Source organism: Chelonus insularis, unplaced genomic scaffold (genome assembly GCF_013357705.1).
Source record: "Chelonus insularis isolate UGA/USDA-ARS -01 unplaced genomic scaffold, ASM1335770v1 contig_94_pilon, whole genome shotgun sequence".
In the NCBI taxonomy this organism is placed as follows: domain Eukaryota; kingdom Metazoa; phylum Arthropoda; class Insecta; order Hymenoptera; family Braconidae; genus Chelonus; species Chelonus insularis.
Genome location: NW_023276783.1, coordinates 1348731 through 1371002, shown reverse-complemented (window position 1 = coordinate 1371002; position 22272 = coordinate 1348731). Strand labels below are relative to the sequence as shown.

Here is a 22272-nt window from a genome sequence, read left to right as displayed (position 1 = left end):
CAGACAACTCATTAGAAATTTCATTTTGAAATTTTTTAGTGTCACGAGGACTCGCTACGCGTCTCTGTTATCCTTGACATTGTCATTTCTTTCCGTTTGTTATAACATAACCTATCAAGTTGATTGATAAACATTCTGAATGTTAATTATTAGTTGTTATTTAGTAGTAGTCAATCAGTTCATAGTTTTATTTACAAAATATTATAAAATTCTAACATAGCAATTATAAAAAAGTGTTAAAATCTCATCAACAATGAAATAAAACAACAAATACAATAAGTATTTTTAGAAAAATAAAGAAAATAGAGTACACTATAAAGAGCTGTTAAAATGTCATGGAATGAAAAAGATAATAAAAGTGGACCAAATTCAATGAATCAATGCCATTCTAAATCTTTAAATAATGAAGAAAATATATCTTCCAATATTATTTCTGATTTGCAACAACGACAATTACCTTCCTTATATCATGGAGCATGGCCCATAGAAACAGAAATATGGAATAGTCTACAGTTCAGAAAAAATTTGAACGATAATTCAGCAATCGTTGCTAGTGTAATAAGTTTTAAATCTAATACAAGTATTGGAATAAATGTGAGAGAAAATGTATGCCTAAGTGAAGAAAATCATGATCCTAAGATCGATGTAATTTATAGCTTGTTAGGAATGTTATTGGGTGATGCTACGGGAAGAGAAGATACGAGTAATACTTTATTATCACTTAGTAATACTGTAGAAAATTGTCTTGCTATGAGACAATCAGGTAAATTTAATTTTATTAAATTTTATTCACCGTTTTATATCAAGTCTTCTAATTTTAATAAATGTATTTTTCAGGTTGTCTTCCACTCCTTGTTCAACTAATCCACGCACCAGAACACAATTTATCAATCCGAAAGGGAGCTTCTCAAGCTCTTAATAATATCGTGAGAGCTACTCAAGATGAAAAACTTAATTGTCAAGAACTTCAAGTTTTAAAATTAATTGAACAACTCAGAGATTGTAGTCAAGCACTGAGAATAGGTGACACAGGTTCCAAAGAAACTAGTGATCGCCATCGGCAATCAGTCTCTACCATTTTTATTTTAACGAAACTTTCATACACAGAAAGATATCGACACATTATGTGTCAACTGGGAGGTTTGCACGCAATAGCAGAACTAATTGAAATAGACCACTTAGTTCATGGATCAGATACTACAGATACTGATTGTTTATCTTTAAGAAAATACACAGGAATGACTTTAACTAATTTAACATATGGTGATAGTAAAAATAAAAGTCTTCTTTGTTCGTTCAGTGGATTTATTAAAGTTTGGGTCGCACAACTTCAAAGTGCTAATGAAGATTTACATCAATATACCGCTAGTGTTCTAAGAAATTTATCCTGGCGTGCTGACAGTAATTCTAAAAAAATTCTACGAGAAATGGGGTCTGTTGTAAGTCTCACTAAGGCTGCAATGGTCAGTAGACATGAATTAACGTTGAAATCAATTCTGTCAGCACTTTGGAACTTATCAGCTCACTGCACAACGAATAAAGCAGATATTTGCAATGTTGATGGTGCTCTCAGTTTTTTAGTAGACTTATTAAGCTTTAAGTCACCGTCTAATAAATTAGCAATAGTAGAGAATGCAGGAGGAATTCTGAGAAATGTTTCCAGTCATGTGGCGATGGAAGAAAATTATCGGAAAATTTTAAGAGAAAAAAATTCTATCAATATACTTGTTAGATTATTAAGCTCTCCCAGCTTAACAGTGGTGAGCAATGCTTGTGGAACACTTTGGAATTTATCTGCTCGTTGTCCAAAAGATCAAAAAACTCTTTGGGAATTAGGAACGGTTCCTATTCTCAGAAACTTGGTACATTCAAAGCATAAAATGATTTCCATGGGTGCAAGTGCTACTCTAAGAAATCTTTTGGTTGCTCGAAGTATTCATGGATTTCATTTATCTCAATCTAGCTTCCAACGATCATATAATATACCAACATCAAGATCTGAAATAATGAGAATAAGAAACCATCCAGAAAATCGCTCTCTAATGTTAGGAACTAATTACAGATCGAGATCTGTTGAAGTTGATCTTGAAGAACAAGAAAAAAGATCACTCTCTAATAAATCTTGGCCTGCATCTTTTTCTAGACACCCTATAAGTCCTTTAAGCTGTGATGATGATACTAGAAATGGTGATGAAAATGATAAGTCTGTAGAAAGACGTAAAGGATCGCCGGTAGATTCAACTTTCTACGATAGACGATGTTCAGGAAATACTTCCTATGAAGAAGGAGATCAACCAATTGATTATAGTAAAAAATATATGGAGCAAGGTGCTATTAAACGAGAAGAATCAATGAAGATGAAGTCTAGAAGAGAAAAATTTAGAGAAGGTTCAAGCATGCTTGGAGATTATGCAGAAACTGATTTAGATCAGCCTACAGATTATTCTTTGCGTTATGCTGAAGATGATACAGATGAAGAAGATAAACAGAATGATAATTATTATCAAGTTAATGGATCATCAGAAGACACTGTGAAGACTTATTATACTGAAGGAACTCCTTATGAGACGCCTTGCAATTTTTCTACGGCAACATCTATGTCTGATTTACGCTTAGAAGAATCTAAAGATTTGGATATAAGTGGAAAAATTTGTAAGAAGGTAATTAATGAAACGATTGAAGAGCATAAAGAAATTAATCATGGCGATGAACAGCATATATTAACGAAAAATTCACATCTTTGTAAAAATAACTCAGAAGAAAAAATTGATTACTATGAGCAAGGAACACCTGGAATAGTATCACGAGTGAATTCATTAAGTTCTTTAGAATCAGGTGGTCAGAATGATGATCGTCCAAATGTAGAAGAAGTTGAAGAATTTAAACAAAAACCAACAGAAGACGAAAGTAACACTGAGTCAGCATTAGATAGTGTTGAAGATAAAGAGAATAAAAGTATTGAAGAAAAAAATTCAGATAAAGAAGCAAAGGTAGTGACTTTTGGTGGAGAAAATCATTACACTGATGAAACACCACTAATGTTTTCCAGAAGTTCTTCCTTAGGATCTTTAAGTGGTTTTGAACAGTTTTCAATCAACGATGATCGTAGTTCTGTTATTAGTGATTTTAGTCGTCGAACTAGTGGTATTGTTTCTCCTAGTGAATTACCAGATTCTCCAACTCAAACTGTACCACCAAGTCCACCACACAGCAATAAGCCTATGAATTTTTCACCTAGAGCAACTGAAGAACGTTGTTTAGGTCATTTTAATAAATTTTCTTATACAAAATCTAAACCTAGTGTTTTTGAAGATAATACAGCGGCCTTTAAAGAAGAATCAACACCAATCGAATTTTCTGCTGCAACGAGTTTAAGTTCTTTAACGATCGACGATGAGCCTAAATTTCCAGAAGAATCAAGTAACGACCAAGTAAATTTAAAAACTTCTGATGATATAGAAGAAGCCGAAGTGCATCCAGTAGCTGTATCTCCTGCTGCATCATCGGAGGAAAGTTCTCATCCAAAAAAAGTGGTTGAAACTGATCGAGATAATGAACAAGTAAGTGATGGAGATGAAGAGGATGAAGACGAGGATATTTTGGCTGCTTGCATTAATATGGGAATGCAGAATAATCGATATCGTCAGAGTGTAAAGAAAACGGAATTTAAATCTTTTCCCTCGACGTCTGTGTCCAATTTAATTCGATATCAAACGAGTTCTACATTAGATAGACTAGAAAATATTAACATTAGTGAAATGAAGCAATCCAATTTATCTCCAATAAGGTCTAAAACCACTCTGGATATTTCAACATCTCCAGATACTGTACATGTTTATTGTACAGAAGATACTCCAGCAGACATATCACCTGTTGGTTCTCAATCCAATTTATCAGCACTTTCTATGCCCAGTATCTTAGAAGATTTTGAAAAGCCTGAAAATCTTGACGATGTACAAAACGATCTTTCTGACGATAGTTCAAATTTATCAGGAGATGATGAACAAATTTTAGATGAATGTATTCAATCTGCCATGCCTAAACGAGTCAGCCCAATATCTTTAGTTTGCAAGAAAAATTCCCAAGTCTTCCTTTCTCGGCCTAATGATTTTTCACAGAATTCTAGTTCTTCAGCGACAAGAAATAGTTGCGAATATTTAGTTAGAACTGTCGATGGCCGTGATGACGATTCGAATAATTCATTTGATGACAGTCCGAATCATTCGGATGATGATGCTATTTTAGCTGAATGCATTGAATCAGCAATGCCTAAAGGACGCTTAAGTCTTGCTTCAACTAAAGCTTCGACTTCCAGACAATCCGATACCTTTAATGAACAGTTTGAAGTTTCTGGAGGAGATGAACTGAAATCACCACGATCTGAAGATAGTTTGAGTTTATCAGAAGATGAAGAAAATATGATTTTGGCTCAATGTATTCAATCGGGAATGCCTAAAGTATGTTTTTTTTTTAATATAAAAAATGATAATGGCTGTTGATAATTGACAACTTTTAATTAAAAATCTTTGTTATTTGTTTGTTTCAGGGATCAAATTTAACGAAAATGTTCTCCCCAATGCCGAAAGAGGATTTCAGAGTATTATATTCAGCTTCAAAATCAACGAATTGTTCTCCTCATCACATAGTTCAACAAAGTAAAGAATTAGATCCAATAACACCAAGAGATGAAACTTGGAATTTCGCAACAGAAGATACTCCATGCAATTTTTCAGTAATTTCAGAAATAAGTAATTTAACGATAAGTTCGACATAAAATTAAACAAGAAAGCCATGTAAATACATATATATTATTTTATTCCATTGCTTCCTATATTGTTAGCATAAAATTGTGATTATTTCTTCCCTCCATTTAATAACTTTTACGTTATAGAAGATAATTAATGAATAAAATATAAAGGCCTTAAATATAATTTTTTGTTTAACTAATAAATCTTTAAAAATATTAAATATTATCCTTTATTTTATTATAATTGAATTATAACATTATCATCATTTCTAAATAAATATCAGTTTAAAATTTTAATTGAAATGAAATCAATTATCTGTCAGACATCATTGATGGGTTAAAAAAAATTAATTGACCAAGCATTTATATCTTTTGTTTCGGTTTGAATGTTGATAAAAGGAAGTACTGTGGTAAAACACTTTGTACATGCGACGTATGTTGGAATTTTGACACAATTTTGATCAAGTCTAGATATGTTGGCGAAAGAAGAAAATTATAGTCTAAAAATTAAAACTCAATCCATCATACTTTATTCTGTTTTCACAATGTTTCAAATTAATATTTTCAACTATTTTGTTCAAAAAAATTATACGTTAGGGTTGGCCGAACATAAAGTTCAGTAGCTTGACCGCTACCCTGGATCCTCATGAGTAGTTTTTCTCCTACCACTTCTAGAACATCCTTCTCCTGTTGTCATAATTTCTATCTACATGTCATTACATGACATCTTAGCCTATTACTCCATTTTCGATGCCTTTATATAAATAACGATAGCGATAAGTAGATGCCTCCATTCGACATCACAACACTAAACTGTTTAAACTCCTGAATATAATCAATAAAAGTAATTTTATTTTTAATCTTCAAAGATCAAAGTAATTGTAATTGAAAGATGAATTTTAAAATTTTTCATTTTTATTTGTTACTATTTTGTTTGTTATTTTGTTTTATAAACACTGAGGGATCAGATAATTGGTCAGTGACATTAAATACTCTTCTGAAAAACTGTGCATCATCATCAAGTAACTCTAACAATAAAAAGCAGTCGTTTTTGGATGGTTTACGGTCGTGTTTGCAAAAACGTGCATTGATAGCAATGGATGCGTTTTTCTCTGATGATGTGATACCAATACTAAATGGAATCGATCTGGTAAAATTCAAGGATGTGGATAATTCTACTATAGATGTCAAACGTGACAAGTGAATATTTTATTTATATTAATTATTATGAATTAAATAACTATAATAATTCCGGTATGGAGTCACGCAACGTTCAGGAATTTAAAGTAGATTATACGGTTAATTTCAATGAAGAATTTTTCTGTTCAAAGATTATTAGCACGGAAGTGTAATCATTTTGTTAATTGACACTTTAATACAATGTTTGAAGTGTAAAAAGAATTCTGGGTTGCGACTAAGAAGCACACTTTAATAATTACTGGTATTTTATAGGAATCAAACAAATAGTTCTGCAAGAAGAAATGGTAATAAAACTTGGCGTGAAATAGTTTTTCAACGACTTGCTAATGTATTCAAGACTCATGTGCTAAAAATTGATATTGACCAACTGATCAATCGAAATGAGTCAATCAAGAAAAATGAAGAAAGCTTTAGGAGTAATTCTGTGGAGAATGAAATTGTTGAAGGTTTATTCATTTTTTTAATAAAAGGAATTTTGTATAGACTATTTTTCCAAATAATTACAATTTTCTAAGAATCTTTTTATTTATAGATATTTACGATCAATATAACAAAATACTTTTGTACGGTAATTGAAGGCGTTATCAATTATTATTATAATTTATTTTCAATAGGAAGACGACGTCACAGAAGACGTCACCAACTAATGCCAATGATGATGATGGGTCTATTGTTAATGGGATCAGTTCTGATCCCCATGGGTTTTCAATTCTTAGCAGTACTTGGTGGCAAAGCATTGATTCTTGCCAAACTTGCGCTTATGTTGTCGAGCATTCAAGGCCTAAAGAAGGTAGCTACGAGTGGAGTCAATTATGGGCTTTACCACTCAGGTCCAGTAGGTGACGGATGGCATGACAGGAGTCATCAAGAGCCTATCTCTCATTATGGAGTGCCTTATCCATCGTATTGATAGATTTAAAATGTAATTATTGTTTTATTTTTAATATGAAAAAAAATTATTATTATAACTATTACTATTATTATTATTACTATTTATTTTCAAGTTATTTATGATTTTTATAATAAAATTGAATTCAAACACTGCTTTTGATGAATATTTTTTATGAAACCATTTATTAAAAATAAACTATTCAATAATTTCTAGAATAAATAAGTCTGATGGAAAGAAAACCTTAGAAAATTTCGTTGCTCTGAATTGGATTTACATGACAATAAATAACATTTTTTGCTCCTCTTTTATCAGACGATCCTACTCATTAAATAACAAATTTAAAAGCAAGTTTTTCAAAAATTTGCGTCATTGTTGAATTTACTTACGAGATTTAATTATCAAATAACTTTTTCTTTATGTTTCCAACTGCTTTGTTGAAAGTCAAGATTTTCTTCTATTTAACAAAATAGTTTCTAAGAAAATACAGAAAAGCAGTAGATTAATTGTTTTCCAAGTAATTTTACATTTGTTCTGTAAGAAAATTTTTTTATCTTTTCAATTTTATTTCGCCCTTAAGGAAATGAAAACGATAATTAAGCTCAAAGTGACTTTTGACATTATTATCACTGAAATAATCTAACCTGAAGTCATAATAAAAATTCCATGTACATACATATATTAAATAATTAACAATAAAAAGATGAATTTATACAGTAAATGTTATTTGTCAATGCTATAAAATTAAATTAATCAACAAAATATTTATAAAAAAAGTAAAAAAGTCGTGAATATAATTATCAATACCGATAAAAAGTAAAATTATCATTTATCATCAAAACAAATGTATATTTTGGTTAAGATCAAAATAAAAATTATGATGTTCAAATAACCGTGATGATAATGTACTCGAATAGAAGGTACATGAAAAGATAATTAAGATAACAAGTTAACAAAGTAACTTTCGGTAATTCATAGCATAAATAAAAATGATGAATGTGCAAATTTAATTAGATAATGTTGATTTCTGGAATAACTTATGAGCAGTATATAATGTTGTAATAAACTTACCTCCATTACATTCATAAACAACACTTGTTAAATAAATTTTTCGTATGATATGCATGAAAATAAACATACAAGTTACTTTGTAACGTTTACGTATTCATCAATATTAGCAAAATCAGATAACGCGATATAAATGAAAGCATCAGTTGCTCGTACCATCCATTGTACTTCTGTTGCGTTGACTTAAATTTTCAACTGTGTTGTAAATAAAGATAATACATCGTCAATAGAACATTTCATTTATACGAGATCAAGTTCAAGTGCTAAAAAATATTATTGTTAAGGGTAGAAAGTATTTTTTGTTACTTTCTTTTGTTGATTTAACTAAGAGGGAATATTTTTCTTACTTTGTGTAAGCTGCTAATGTAAACAGTCTGTGAAGATTGACATTGAAAACATTTAGATGGCTTAGGTGAACCTAATAAAGATAAAAATGGACGTTCACTGCAGGTGGTTTTTGTTGGAATGGAGTGAGGTATACCCAATTATTGCTGGTAAAAGATATAAAAAATGATACATAATTGTGATTACTCCTATTATTTCATTAAACTTCTATCGAAAAAAAATTTTTAAAGTAATAAATACATTTCGGCGTCTATTTTTGACTTTGATAATCAAATATTTGTAAATCATGACTCAAATTAAATAGCGTTCATTAAATTAAAATAAAGTGAAGAAGAAATAATAAAGTACAATTAAAAAATAATCTGAACAGTGTTATAATAACTGAATAAAAATATAGTTGGAAAAATATATAAAATATAAAAAAAAAAAAAATAATAAAATGAGAGGGAAATAGGATGAAAGAAGAGAGAAGTGACTCTTTGGGGATGCGCGGGCGAAGCAACAAACGGGTATAAGAGAGACGTTGAGCGTCGCGACGCCTCAGACAGAAGTATTTGTATACCCTTATTTGACTGCGATAAGTTTTTATTCATAAATTAAACTTTTTTATCGTTTAATTTATCACATATTTAAACATTGTCATCGAGATAAGAAGTCATGAAAGACTACAATTACGTTCTGGCTATTGTTTTAGTTTTATTCAAAATATTTACGACTATTAAATCCAATTATATTCCTATTCAACATCCAGTACCGATTCGGCAACAAGTAAGTTATATTTTTTAATTATATTTTGTATTAAGTAATAATTTAAATTGATTCATTTAAAAAAAAAAAAATCAATGCTTTTTTTATGTTAATGACAGTAATATTTAAATCTCAACTTCTTATTGTGAAATGTTTATATTAAAAAGATAAAACTTTATGAAGAAGAATATTTAATAAAAAGGAGAATAAATAATGAGTAATAAGAATGGAAAAAAATTAATAAAAGTTTGTTTTTTAATATAAAAAAAAAAGGTTTTATTTGTAAATAAGAGTTTTAAAAAAAATGTAATTATAAAATATATCATTTGCAGGATAAGTTTGTCATTAATTAACTAGAATTCCGTTGTTCCTGATATCTATTTAAAAATTCCTAGTCTATTAAAATCAGCAAGTCGTGCAATATTTTATTTCAAATGTAATTTCCGCTCACTAATAATGTTCTCATTGCCCATCTACAGCTTGTAATATGAATGTCTGTTCTATCTTTACCATTATAATTCATCGATCGGTTCACCTTTTCCGATAATAATATAGTTTTGTAAAAATTAAAAATATTCTTTTTTTTTTCTTCTTAAATATTCATCGAAAAGTTGATCATCAATATTCCATTGATCCCTCGAATTTTCTCACAAAGAAGAGTAATTGCAGCAGAGCTCGAGTTATTTTAAAATGAGTAAATTTAATCATACATGTGCGTGTATTCTTTAATATTTTAAATATAAATGTTAAGTGAACTTTGAAAAATTACAAGTTTAAATACAATAAAAAAATTACTACCATTTTATTTAATTATTTAATCTTTTTTTTTTTTAATTTACGTCTTATCTTTGTTATTATTTATTCATCATCATTAAATAGTTGAGGATATACTGAAATTGTTAATTAAAGATTTGTTGTGAAATATTTTTAGTTAAAATTATTGTTTATTTATAAAACACATTATTGAAATTTATACCAACAGGCTTAGGATGGTCAAGGGACATCAGTAATTTAATATCCGGTTTTTTTGAAAACAATATTGCAAACCGCTTTTCATTATACTGACAGAGAATGTAATAAAGAAAATAATAACATTAATGAAATTTATTTTCAACATTTTTATGCCACTACCATTTATTGTTTTGATCGTGTTATTTTTATTTGACTTTAAAATGTTTTTTTAAAATATACTTTAATTATTCTAACAACTTTTTTACATCAGTAACTTGATTAAAAATATATATATAAATAAAAAGTTTTTTTGAGAAAAATCGATTATTCATATCTACAATAATCTCTACTTATGTGATTGTTGTTACTAAATTAATTTCTAAAAATAGTACCTTATAATTAAGAGATCAATCTTTGGAATAATTACTAACAGTCAGACGTGAAACAAATGAAGAAAAAATTTATATCCATTTACTTGAGTCTTAAAGGGAATTAAATAGACAAGTTAATCCAATAAATAGTGGGTTCAGTAGCATACTAGTTTTCTTAAAGCTTTTCATCCACTCATCATCTTGGTCCAAACAAAATAAACAAATTAAAAACAAAAATTTAAATACATAAAATGGATAAAATCTTAAATTTTGAATTTTGATATTTAAATTCAAATTATAAGAATAACCATGATACAACAATTTTTTCAAAGTTCATTAATTATTGATTAATATTAATTCAAAAGTATGAGAGAGTTAGGTGGTAACATTGAAGCAATCTGAGTGGGCAAAGATCGAGATAGAAGTCTAATGATGGAATTTTTTTGGTGATTTTTCAGACAATCCAAGAATCCTTGAAAGACAGCGAATTAAATGACTACCAATTCAAGGGCATTGATAAAATAATACCACCGTCGATTCCAATTTCAGGTGGGTAACAGTATTAGATTCAATTTACTATATTATATGTATCAAGTTTTTCAATTCTCTTCATATATTGGTCTCAATCCTTGACCTATTTATTCCACTTTATCCCCAAAGTTACCAACTTCTCTCATTCAGCAATAGTTCACACACTAAGCAAACAATCTTCAAATTTTTTTCTTTTTCTATTCAATTTCGGGAGTTCACTATCTTCTTTCAGTTTAATAAAAAATAATGATTATATTAAATTATTATTACAAATTATCCACTAAAGTTACTGGAGTTTAATATAATTCATTTAAAATATTAATACAAGTTTAAATATAATACAAAAATTTTCTATAATTAATTGTAAAAATTGATTGATAAGTAAATATTTTTAAAAATTTGGAAGTAAATTAATATTAAAAATGAAATTGAAAAGTATGTCTCTAATAATTAGTCGATAAGACTTCAGAAAATCAAATCTGTTATTGAAAGTCGTGTGAATGAGCGTTCAATGATCTGGAAATAATAAAAATGAAATTTCTTAGAGTGCATGTTCGTAACATCAGAAACTGGAAGATTCACATATGAATCGACAAGTGATGATCCCACTGTTTGTGGAGCATATTTTATCACAGATCCTGATAAGAGAGTGGAATTATTTTTTTTATCGTTTGATGTACCCTGCGAAGGTGGAGGACTCGTTTCTGTAAGTAATATATTTATCAATTATTATCTATACTCATTATTATTATTGTTATTAATACTATTTTTAAAGTACATGATAATATAAATATTAAGTAGCATTTAAATTGGAAAAAAAAATTGGTTTAATAAATAAATGTATGACCTTTTCGGACAGTTTGTTGACGGATGGGAGTTGAATGGAGAATTTTTTCCATCACCAGAAGATCACTCTTTACCACTAGAAGAACGTGTTACGGAATTTTGTGGAAAATACGTTTCACACACATTCATTAGTTCACAAAATGGAGCAGTAATTCAGTATAGAATTCCATTTAAAGGCAAAGGATTTACTGTTATTGCACGCTATCGTAGAAATCCTACACGTAAGTATATTGAGTTTTTTTATTTTCTTTAACTGCATAAATAATAAATTATGAAAAGAAATTTAATACCCAATCAGAATCTATATACTGATAAATATTAAAATTATACCAATTTATAAAGTTTCTATGTACACTAAGGAATATATTTTTATTCAAATCACTGTAGAAAAATATTTTTCTTATTCATAAAATTATAAAGCAATATTTTTGAATTTCTACAGCTATGATTACTAATTAATTTATCAAGTAATTAAATATACTATACATTTCAATCTTTTCATTTTTGATTAATTTTCAAAATTATTTGAAAGATGAAATATGTACAGAGTATTTTGCTTTTGATGAATATTAATTAAAGTAAAAACTGTGCAGTCTTGTGCTATTCATGAATGAATGTTTTGAATTTAGACCCAGTGTGAATTTAAAGCAAAAACTTTAATTCCTGTTGAATAGCCATAAAATCCTTTCATTTTGTTTCAATTAATTTTTTCTATTAAAATTGGATACTTTAATTTAATTTTTAAAGATAATAAAAAGTATCATCTTTCGACATTTAATACATTTAACTAAGTAGGATTTTCAATATCATAAAAATTTTTATGACTTTGGAAAATTGAATTACTCACGTAACTCAATTTATTTTTCTAAATATGTTTTTAAATCGAATATTATTCTTTATTATCATAAACATTAAAAGTTTAATAATAATTTAATACATTAATGAAAAAAAAATAATCGAATTAACATTAAATGAAATTATTATTATCAATTATTACAGCCTGTAATGTACTAGTAAATAGTACAATGGATTCATTCACACTTCGCAACTATGGAAAGAGAATAAATTGCACTTTATTAGCCATTTATCCATCAGTAGTGCAGACAATTGATCTTAATGTTGGTGGAAGAAGATTAGAAAAATCATTATTACCATATATGAGACATTTCTTTTTAGAAAAAACAGGAACCATTCACCAGGTTTGCATCAATGACTCTATCCTGAACATAACAATACTCTATAAATAAATTTTTTCAATCAAAATAGTCCAAGCGAAAATTCTCTTTTGAGCGTAGAGAAAATTGTCACAAAAGAGATTTTTTTTTCACTTTACCAAGTCATGAAAAAATCTAATAGAAAATTTTATTTCAAATGATCTAAAAGTGTTTGCTTTATCATCTACACGATTTTTTATTTATAAAAGTCAATTAATTCAATTTATAATAAATAAATAATACCATTATCTAGTACTTCAATTATTTTTAAAATGTATTTTTACGTTCACTTATTTGATAAAGTATTTATCTTCAAGTCATTACATTCAAATCAATTTATCAGATTCCATTGACTGGATATATTTTGATTTGTTTCGTTTACAAAAAATGGTATAGAGAGAATGAAACTTGCGGTTAATTAGTAAAATGGACTTTGTGAATGAGAGTGATTGAAACCACGAGAAAAATAATGGTGGGATCAATTCAAACAAATAATAATTGCCATTTTTATAGTGCAATAAATTGGGTTTAGCCGATCACGTGCTAATTGGAGGCAATACTGGTTTAGATACGTCCAAAATAGAAGTACTTGATTCAATATGTGGAAGTAATAATAAACCAGGTAAAAATTATATTAAAAATGTATGCTTTATAAAACTTTTTCCAATTATAATTGTAATAAAACATATCAGTAAGCTAGTTCTAATGTTAATTTGTGATTATCCATTACAGATAGTAGCAGTCAAATAATAGGATGTGAAGTAACAACTGTGAAACTCGTATCAAGTGGATTTACTGATAATTCTGTTACAGTTTTTATTAGGCCAGCAGTTGAAGAAGAAATTTTAAACTCAAACTTAATTTGTGGATTTTAATAAAATAGAGTACAATAAGTCATTAATTTAATTCAATCTGAAACATCATATTGTGTATATTATGAATTATTTCAAATGAATTGTTGTTAAGACATAAATTATTGAAAGACGTAATTATTTCAAGAATCTCGTTGTTAAAATATATAAATTATTGAATATTTTAATTTTAATGTAAGCATTTTGCTGTATGACGTAGAAACGTAAATAAAAATCAATTAATCGCAGAATCATATAATACTCAGTGGGAAGTCAATGAACATCATTTATTTTACTTTGAGGAAACTTACTGACGTTCTTAAAATTAATACCTCTACAATCTGAAAAAGAAAAATTCATTAAAGAGAATAAAAAATTATCTTGAAGAAGTTGACTGTACTATTTATTAAGAAAAAAAACTATTTTATAAAAATCACGTCGGTGTTCAGTGTTCAAGGTTTTAATCGTTGAAAATAACCATTTGAATTATTTAAGTATCAATCAAAAGAAAAGTTATAATTCCAACATTCTATGGGGAGATTTCATGCAACGTAATGCTCTTAAATTATTAAAGTCTTATAGAATTCATTATTCCAAAGCTCGCAATATGAGCTCTTTGTTCGAGTGAGATTCCTAGAATACTAGCAAAAGCTAGTAAAATTTGACTCCAAACATAGAATAGAAGTTAAGTTTCCATGCTATTTATTCTTTCCTATCAAATAATTCAACCCACGTCATATTCAAATGTCAACAAAAATTTAACATATTTAATGTCAACAGTTATGGAAGTCATCAAGGTCTATTGAAATCAGTTTTATTCAAATTGGATGAATTAACCACAATTATTAAATTTTTTAATACTTTAATTAAAATAGATTGATTTTAAGATTTCCCCCGAATAATTTAACGTAAATATTTGATCAATATCTAATCCTGAAAATCAAAAAATAGATGTTGATACCTAAATGATGATCGTCAGTAAATAAAGCTACATGTGGGAGCATGTTAATGTACATACCATTTGCAGTTACTTCAAAACACTGAATAAACAAGACTAGATAAAAGAAATTTAAGAAACTCATCATAAAATAATACAAATACAACATTTAAACACTTTAATATCAGTTGACATGATTGTTTACTAGTTCACTTATAAATTAATTACACTTAATTGTGTTGATTAACATTTAATTGTTATGAAATTTTCCAATGAACATGGAAACATAAAAAATAAAGAAATATTAGCAAGATGTTGTTATTATTTATTTGTATGTAATTTTTTATTGTTTATTTTGATTTATTTGTTCATGGAAAACATTAAAGTTCAAATTTTATAAAAAAACACTTCTTATAACAACATATAGGTGTTCCGTCATGGCACTTCTTAAATAAGCTTTCAGAAATACGCTATAGATGTCATATCAATGTAATTCTTGGAACTAAATTTCAAACTATACATTTAGGGTCCCTAAAGGCATGTAATGTAGACGATAAAAAAAATTCCGTAGTAGAGAGAGGGAAAAACTTGTAACACACTTTTCGGAGTAATAAAAAAACATCACAGACACTACTCCGTTATTGTTCAACACATCAACCTACTGGGTGTTGGCTGTTTTTTTAGTGTTTCACCGCTAAATCAGTTCGACTCATTCTTTGAATTTACTGCAAGTAAGTTTTAATTGAGTATTTTATATTTTAATTAAAATTTATAATGTTCAAATAAGTTAATCAGATAGCAACAATACAAGAATATTTAATTAAATTATAGTGAATTGAGTTTCAGAAAAAGTTACTGAGTAAAAATATTCAAACTATGCCGGAGAAATTATATGATTGTGTATAATTTATGACTATTGATAAATATTTTTTTATACACTTACAATTGTTGCATGATTATTTTTTGCATCTGACATAATTTTTAAAATCAATCAATATTAAATGTTAAATATGTATAATCCATGACGTCACATCACAAAAATAACACCATAAATCTTGTTGCAACATCTTCACCTACATAATAACTCATCTTTTGTCAAATAAATTATCTGTCAATTGGAATAAGTGAATTAAATATTTTTCAGAGTTATAAAGCATTGACTGAAGTTCATTAATAGCTACTATCATGGCTCACCAATATTATCCATTCAAAGTAAGTTTTGCTTGCAGTAATTGTTTCGTGTTAATTGTTGATTACAGTACGTTCTAAAAAAATACCTGACGATTATATTCAATCAATTATAATAAATATTTTGTTGATTATAGTGCACGCCAACTGTGTACCCGGCTGAACCATTCGACGCCAATAACGATGCTGCAATTCTGAGAAAGGCGATGAAAGGTCTTGGTACTGATGAAAAATCTATTATTGATGTACTTACTAAAAGAGGAGTAGTACAACGCCTTGAAATTGCTGAAGCATTTAAAACAATGTATGGAAAAGATCTTATAAGTGACTTGAAGAGTGAATTATCTGGAAAACTCAAAGATGTTATTGTCGCCTTGATGACACCTTTACCTCACTATTATGCTAAAGAACTTCACGAGGCAGTTTCTGGTCTTGGTACTGACGAGGAAGCTATTGTTGAAATTTTATGCACATTAAGTAACTATGGCATTCGAACCATTGCTGCTTTTTATGAAAATCGTAAGTTGAATTGGTTATTAGTGTTATTTTTTTTTCTTTTAGACAATGAAACAAATATAAAAAAACCAAAAATCTATTTATTTTGGTAACTAGTTTGTACTTTATTCTTACTACATTATGACGTGGTTTCTATGATTATTATATCCTATTATTACAAAATAATATAAGACTAGTAAAATGAATGATGTCACTCTGTGGCCTTGAAATGTATTTTTTTATCACTAATCATTAGTATATTTTTATTGTATTTTTTAATTAGAGCTCTGATTCATTAATTAATTTAAGTAATTAGAAAAAATCATTTTGTTCTAAATTTTTTAATTGAATAATATTTGATTTTTATTATTCTAGTTTATGGAAAAACTTTGGAAAGCGATTTGAAAGGAGATACATCAGGACATTTCAAAAGACTTTGCGTTTCACTTTGCCAAGCAAATCGTGATGAAAATCAAGGAATAGACTATGCTCAAGCACAAGCTGATGCTCAAGCTCTGTATGATGCAGGTATTTATTTATTCAAATTCTCGGTAAATATATGCGTCATTGAATTTATATCGGAAAGTAAATTTGAATTTCTTACATTTTGGTTTCAAGGTGAAAAACAGTGGGGAACAGATGAATCACAATTCAATATGATTCTAGTAACTCGTAGTTATCAACAATTACGGCAAACATTTTTGGAATATGAGAAAATTGCCGGTCACGATATTGAAGTGGCAATAAAAAAAGAATTCTCTGGAAGTATCGAGAAAGGTCTTTTGGGAATTGGTAAAATCTTTTATCAAAAAAAAAGAAGAAAAAACTACATACTATCAATTACAGTGCATAAGTAGAGAACTAATTGTTATGTTTATTTTTAGTTAAATGTGTAAAATCAAAAGTTGGATTTTTCGCTGAAAGATTACATGCAGCAATGCAAGGAATTGGAACCAAGGATCGTACATTGATTCGAATTCTTGTATCAAGAAGTGAAATAGATCTAGGTGACATTAAAAAAGCATTTGAAGAACGTTATGGAAAATCCCTAGAAAGCTGGATTGCTGTAAGTATTTATAAATTATTTATTGGTAATCAGTAATGACCATTAGTTTGACTTGTATAATAAAAAAAATATTATATATTAATTAATTTAAACAATGTTTCCAGGGCGATACATCCGGTGATTATAAAAAAGCATTATTGTCTCTAGTTTCCACATAATCAATTTTACACGAGGAAAAACTAGCATTGTCAGATAAAAATTCATTGAAAAATACATTAAAGCTTATCAGTTTTTGCTTACAATGTCACTTGAAAGAATAATTGAATATATATAAAATACATAGATTCATTAATAATATTTATATTTGAACATTTTTCAAGTTTGTACACAGCATTACAACTTATATTTTTACAATATTTTTATAAAAATATTAAATAATTATTTTGTTGAGCACCAATTATTAATTGGTATATATAAAAATATATTCTTATTTTGATATTATATACACGACTTTTAAACTATCTACTGTTGCTTGTATCGCTGAAAATTTTATTGACAAATAAATTGTTTAATTCTCAAACACTATGGTTTTTTAAATTCATTATCATACTTCTTAAGTTTTAAATTTCATCCGAAATTCCATCAGCCGTTATCTGATAATATTTTCATCCAAATTATTTTCTCACTTAGTTACATATTATACAATAATTTTAATACTCACATAAAATGGAACTGTTACTTGAGGCATTACTGAAGACTTTATAATTCGAGCTGCGAACTTTGAACCACTAATTCGAGCTAGCATCAAACGCTTTTGACAACGATTAGCAACATTCTGTCCTCCAGCACTTACAAAATAAATTTCATTGTTAACATCGCATTGAGTTACTAATTCATTAACAACTATTACCTAAAACAATTTCTATTTGTTAAATTTTTCTTTTACTTAATCAGGTACATATGAAAAAAAAATATTACTGTAAGGTTGTATTTTGAAGCTATATCTTGTAAATTATCTAGTATTTGTATGTAATTTTTGAATCTTGTTGATGGGTCATCCGTTGAACAAATTAAAAATGATAAGCTATCAACTATTATTGCTCGAATCTTAAAAACAAAATTTTTTTTATATTAATTAAAAATTAAAAAGTATTTACATTCAATGACAAGTTTAATTAGAGTATATCAGTTACCGAAATGTTTTTGGAGTATTTTAAAATTTTTTTCAATTTTGTAATTGTATTGTTTAAATCGTCAATTGATTTTGGTGATGAAACAAAAATATTTTCCAGAATTTTGTCAGTAGGTAATGATAATTTCGGATGTAATTTTCGAAAGCCTTGAATAAAATCTATAACCAATTAAACTGTAAAGTTGAAATATAACTGATAACAATATATAATTTTTAAAAAATATATGAAGTGAAATAATAGTTAATGAACTAAAGATGCGTATCGATTATTCGGATCATAATAATATGCGTTAACATCGTTATTTTCTTGATCTTCAATATCCGAATCTAATTTCTCATCATCATCGTCGTGACTATCATTTTTAGTTTTTAATTTATTTTTATTCTTTTTACGTTTTCTTCTAGTTGTTTTTTCTTCTTTATGAAGGTAAGATACTTTAGCATCAATAATATCAAATACTTTAGATTTGAGTATATTAAATATTTGTAGTATTGTTGGAGAATTCCTCAGCCTTGTACAAATATAATCATAAATATTTTCTCGAGTTTTAAGATTTGTGTACAAATTATACAATAATGTACCATTATAAAATTTACTTGGATCGGATGGAATATAAATTGGACCCAGTAATGCATTTAGATACCTAATGTGTCTTAACAAACTTTGAAATTGAGCAAAAACGTGAACAATCTGTCGGTCAAATTTATCTGGATTAATTTGTAATTTTTTATCTAACCCATAATGTTCTAAAAAGAATGATAACGCTGAAATACAATTTTCAGTTGATACAGAATTGATCAAACTTGTAATGTTTACCGAATGATTTTTTTTATCTAATTTGGTTTCTGCCAAAATTTGTGTCAAATCTTTTGCGTATTTTTTCTCAAATTTTTCTTTGGATCTACAGAATCCAATTTTGTTATCAATAATTTCTAACATCATAGATAATAACAAACAATTCACGTGAATTTCTGTTTTTGGTGGATCACAATGTTGCTGAACCCAGTACAATATGGTACCTACATATAATCTCCATGTTGGTGGTAGATCTTCTAGAGCATTATCCTGTATACCAAGAGTTTCATCCAAAATTTTTTTCCTTTGACAATATCCCCAATGACGCAACTTTTCCAAGCTAATGCATGATTTAGGGATAATTAAATTTTCAGTAACTACCATTGTTTGGTCCCGTGTTACCAATGTCATCATTGTAGATTCATCATTATTTTCATTATCTAAAGTTACTAATAAACTTGAAATTTTTTGGATAATTGGAAAACTTATATTGTGTGAAGACGGTAAAGACCATTCTTCACTTTGTAATGGTAATATATATGTTCTATGAGTCAAAAAATTTATAAAAAACGGTGGATAATTGCCTTTTGAAAAATTCTCCATGAACCAATCTGGCACTAAAGCCGCAAATTCATTTTCCGGCTCTACCGTTGTCAAATCCTTTGTATCTCTTTTTTCTTTTTCTTCTTCATCATCATCTTCTTTTTCATCATTTTCGTCTTCTTTATTATTTTCTTCATTATCATCATCTTCTTCTGTATCTTTTTCATCTTCGTATTTAAAAATTTTATTATTGTTTTTAACTTCGTCGACAAACTTCTCATCAAATCCGAATGCTTCCAAAATATAAGTTGGTGTATTTAAATAACCATTGATAATTAATTCAATTGTATAGATTATATTTTTTTTTCTTTGATGAGGTAAATATGCTATGATATGTTTTAATGCATCTTTTAATGTGTACTTACTTAACCACTTGAAAACTTTTTCAATCCTATGTTGTTCAGTAGATTTGTGAACATGTTTTAGTAGTATAATACTGAAAAAATTTCTAAATACTTTGTGATTAATATAATCATTTCCCAATAAAATAGATGCTAAAGGTAATGACATTTGATTAAGTCCCTTAAATCTGTTGTATAACTTTTCAGTTTTAAAAATTTTGCATTTTCTGACATATCCTCCTTTAGTTTTTATGACATTTGGATTTAACGTGTCAATTGGAATGTATTCAACTCCATAAATATAATAATCGGAATCATAACTTAAAACTGGGCAGTTTAATACTCGTGCTAGCCCAGCAATACAATTGTCCGCTTCAAATGTACACACAAAAAATTTAATTTTCATTTTTTTCATGATACTTATAAATATTTCAGTAGTAAGCATTGAAAAAATGACTGATGACTTTGGATTAGAAATTTTACTGTTTGATGCAGAATTCAACCGGTCTTCTAAACGTTCTACAAGAGTGGAATATTTTTTATCTTCCCAAGCCCCATCCAATATTACTAATGGTTCTATTTTACAACATAATAACTCATCAAAAAAAATGATGGTTTGGTGAGCGAAATAATCATAATCGCCTCCAAATATATCATATCGTGAATACGTAGTAAACAGTTGAGAGCACAAACTCCAACCATCTATCACTAATTTGGTATTACTCAGTTCATAATTTTCCAAATAATAATCAGATCTATTGGTAATATACGTTGTCAAACCGCGAATTCCCATATTATCTTAATAATCACTTTTTCACTTCAATCAACAGCAACTATTTCAATTGTTTATTTCTTGGAATGAACTGTTATTCATTTTTTAAATAATGCGTAGTATGCATGAGAGTCAAGCACACTGTTTTGACCACATGCCGGTGTGAATAATTCGTTATTTAGTGGCCATGGTCGAAACATACAGTGGCGCTAATACTTTCGATTTATATGCCATCTAGAGGACATGTATGAGCTCCAACATATGTGGGGTTATATTAAATTATTTAAAATTAGTTATTAAAGCTTATTTTATCTACTATTAATTATTAGAAAATTATAAAGTAAAAGAATTTATACCATTAATTCTTTGGCAAGAAAATGCATTCCTTGTATCAATATAAAGCGATTGGCCTTCTAAACCACCAACATTTTCTGGCAATTGTGCTGCAATACTGGCTTGAAAGCTAAAATAATTATTTGTTTACCCTAATATTTACCCACTTAATCTTTTATTTATATACAAATGTTGTTTACCAAACTTGAGTTTTTCCTGAACCTTGAATGCCACACAACTCTGTAATTGTTCCACACTGAAATCCACCATCAAGAATATCATTCAATGATTCACTTGACGTTTTTAATTTCTGATACTGCAATTCTGCCTGAAAATTACAATTATTTATCATGTCTTAACATTATTTCATTCATTCATTCATTCATGTTGTAAAATTATTATGATATGTAAGTATTAATGAGTACCTGCCAATGATCTAATGATGTCAATGTTATGGGAGGATTTAAAGATTTTTTCAACATTTCAGAGTTAACATATTTTTCAACAATTTCTGGATTGTTGTCAATATCTTCGACGTAATAATACCCATTTTTGTGAAGATTATCAATTATTTTCGCGGATAATGATAAGGTTGTCAGTGGTCGTAACATTGTGTAGTTTGACAAAAACTCTATAGTTTCCATACACTTTAGGCTGGTTTATGTACGTACTAGTATGATTTAAATGACAAATCGACTTCGCTTACAGCACACTTCCTGCTAGTGACAAATTTATTCAAAATAAATTCAAATTCTTAAAGAATTAATAACTCATGTAAGGTTTTCGAAAAATAGATTTAATTTAAAAATTATTTTTTTTTTTAATTTATTTATTATTCATATACATATA

General features: G+C 27.9%; 6 protein-coding genes across 7 annotated transcripts; 4 read left to right on the top strand and 2 right to left on the bottom strand.

The window, feature by feature from the left end:
• The first annotated feature begins 126 nt into the window (after positions 1 to 126).
• On the top strand, positions 127 to 4915 carry LOC118072761 (adenomatous polyposis coli protein-like). The gene is made up of 3 exons (XM_035092863.1): positions 127 to 763; positions 838 to 4457; positions 4547 to 4915. The coding sequence occupies exons 1-3, from the start codon at positions 331 to 333 to the stop codon at positions 4772 to 4774; spliced, it is 4281 nt and encodes a 1426-aa protein (XP_034948754.1). The 5' UTR covers positions 127 to 330; the 3' UTR covers positions 4775 to 4915.
• Positions 4916 to 5133: 218 nt separating this feature from the next.
• On the top strand, positions 5134 to 6857 carry Osi23 (DUF1676 domain-containing protein Osi23). Its single transcript, XM_035093045.1, has 4 exons — positions 5134 to 5157; positions 5709 to 5947; positions 6200 to 6393; positions 6562 to 6857. Exons 1-4 carry the CDS (start codon positions 5134 to 5136, stop codon positions 6855 to 6857), a joined length of 753 nt encoding a protein of 250 aa, XP_034948936.1.
• Positions 6858 to 8056: 1199 nt separating this feature from the next.
• On the top strand, positions 8057 to 14011 carry LOC118072573 (corticotropin-releasing factor-binding protein). Its single transcript, XM_035092553.1, has 7 exons — positions 8057 to 9017; positions 10777 to 10867; positions 11395 to 11555; positions 11709 to 11916; positions 12695 to 12894; positions 13423 to 13531; positions 13642 to 14011. Exons 1-7 carry the CDS (start codon positions 8907 to 8909, stop codon positions 13782 to 13784), a joined length of 1023 nt encoding a protein of 340 aa, XP_034948444.1. The 5' UTR covers positions 8057 to 8906; the 3' UTR covers positions 13785 to 14011.
• Positions 14012 to 15272: 1261 nt separating this feature from the next.
• AnxB9 (Annexin B9) lies at positions 15273 to 17808 on the top strand. Its single transcript, XM_035092554.1, has 7 exons — positions 15273 to 15428; positions 15842 to 15909; positions 16023 to 16404; positions 16756 to 16908; positions 16999 to 17172; positions 17265 to 17446; positions 17551 to 17808. Exons 2-7 carry the CDS (start codon positions 15883 to 15885, stop codon positions 17602 to 17604), a joined length of 972 nt encoding a protein of 323 aa, XP_034948445.1. The 5' UTR covers positions 15273 to 15428; positions 15842 to 15882; the 3' UTR covers positions 17605 to 17808.
• A 62-nt stretch (positions 17809 to 17870) lies between these two features.
• LOC118072575 (meiotic recombination protein dmc1-like) lies at positions 17871 to 22113 on the bottom strand. Of its 2 annotated transcripts, none has more exons than XM_035092556.1 (7): positions 21849 to 22113; positions 21624 to 21751; positions 21447 to 21553; positions 18580 to 18725; positions 18365 to 18493; positions 18108 to 18296; positions 17871 to 18039 (listed from the first exon to the last, which is right to left on the bottom strand). In XM_035092556.1, the coding sequence occupies exons 1-7, from the start codon at positions 22065 to 22067 to the stop codon at positions 18007 to 18009; spliced, it is 951 nt and encodes a 316-aa protein (XP_034948447.1). In that variant the 5' UTR covers positions 22068 to 22113; the 3' UTR covers positions 17871 to 18006. The 2 variants fall into 2 exon arrangements, with proteins under 2 accessions (XP_034948447.1, XP_034948446.1); XM_035092555.1 differs by having other exon boundaries at positions 17873 to 18039; positions 18580 to 18737; positions 21849 to 22112.
• Positions 18731 to 21361, bottom strand: LOC118072572 (protein asteroid-like). The gene has a single exon (XM_035092551.1). It carries the CDS (start codon positions 21109 to 21111, stop codon positions 18820 to 18822), a length of 2292 nt encoding a protein of 763 aa, XP_034948442.1. The 5' UTR covers positions 21112 to 21361; the 3' UTR covers positions 18731 to 18819.
• Positions 22114 to 22272: the final 159 nt, after the last annotated feature.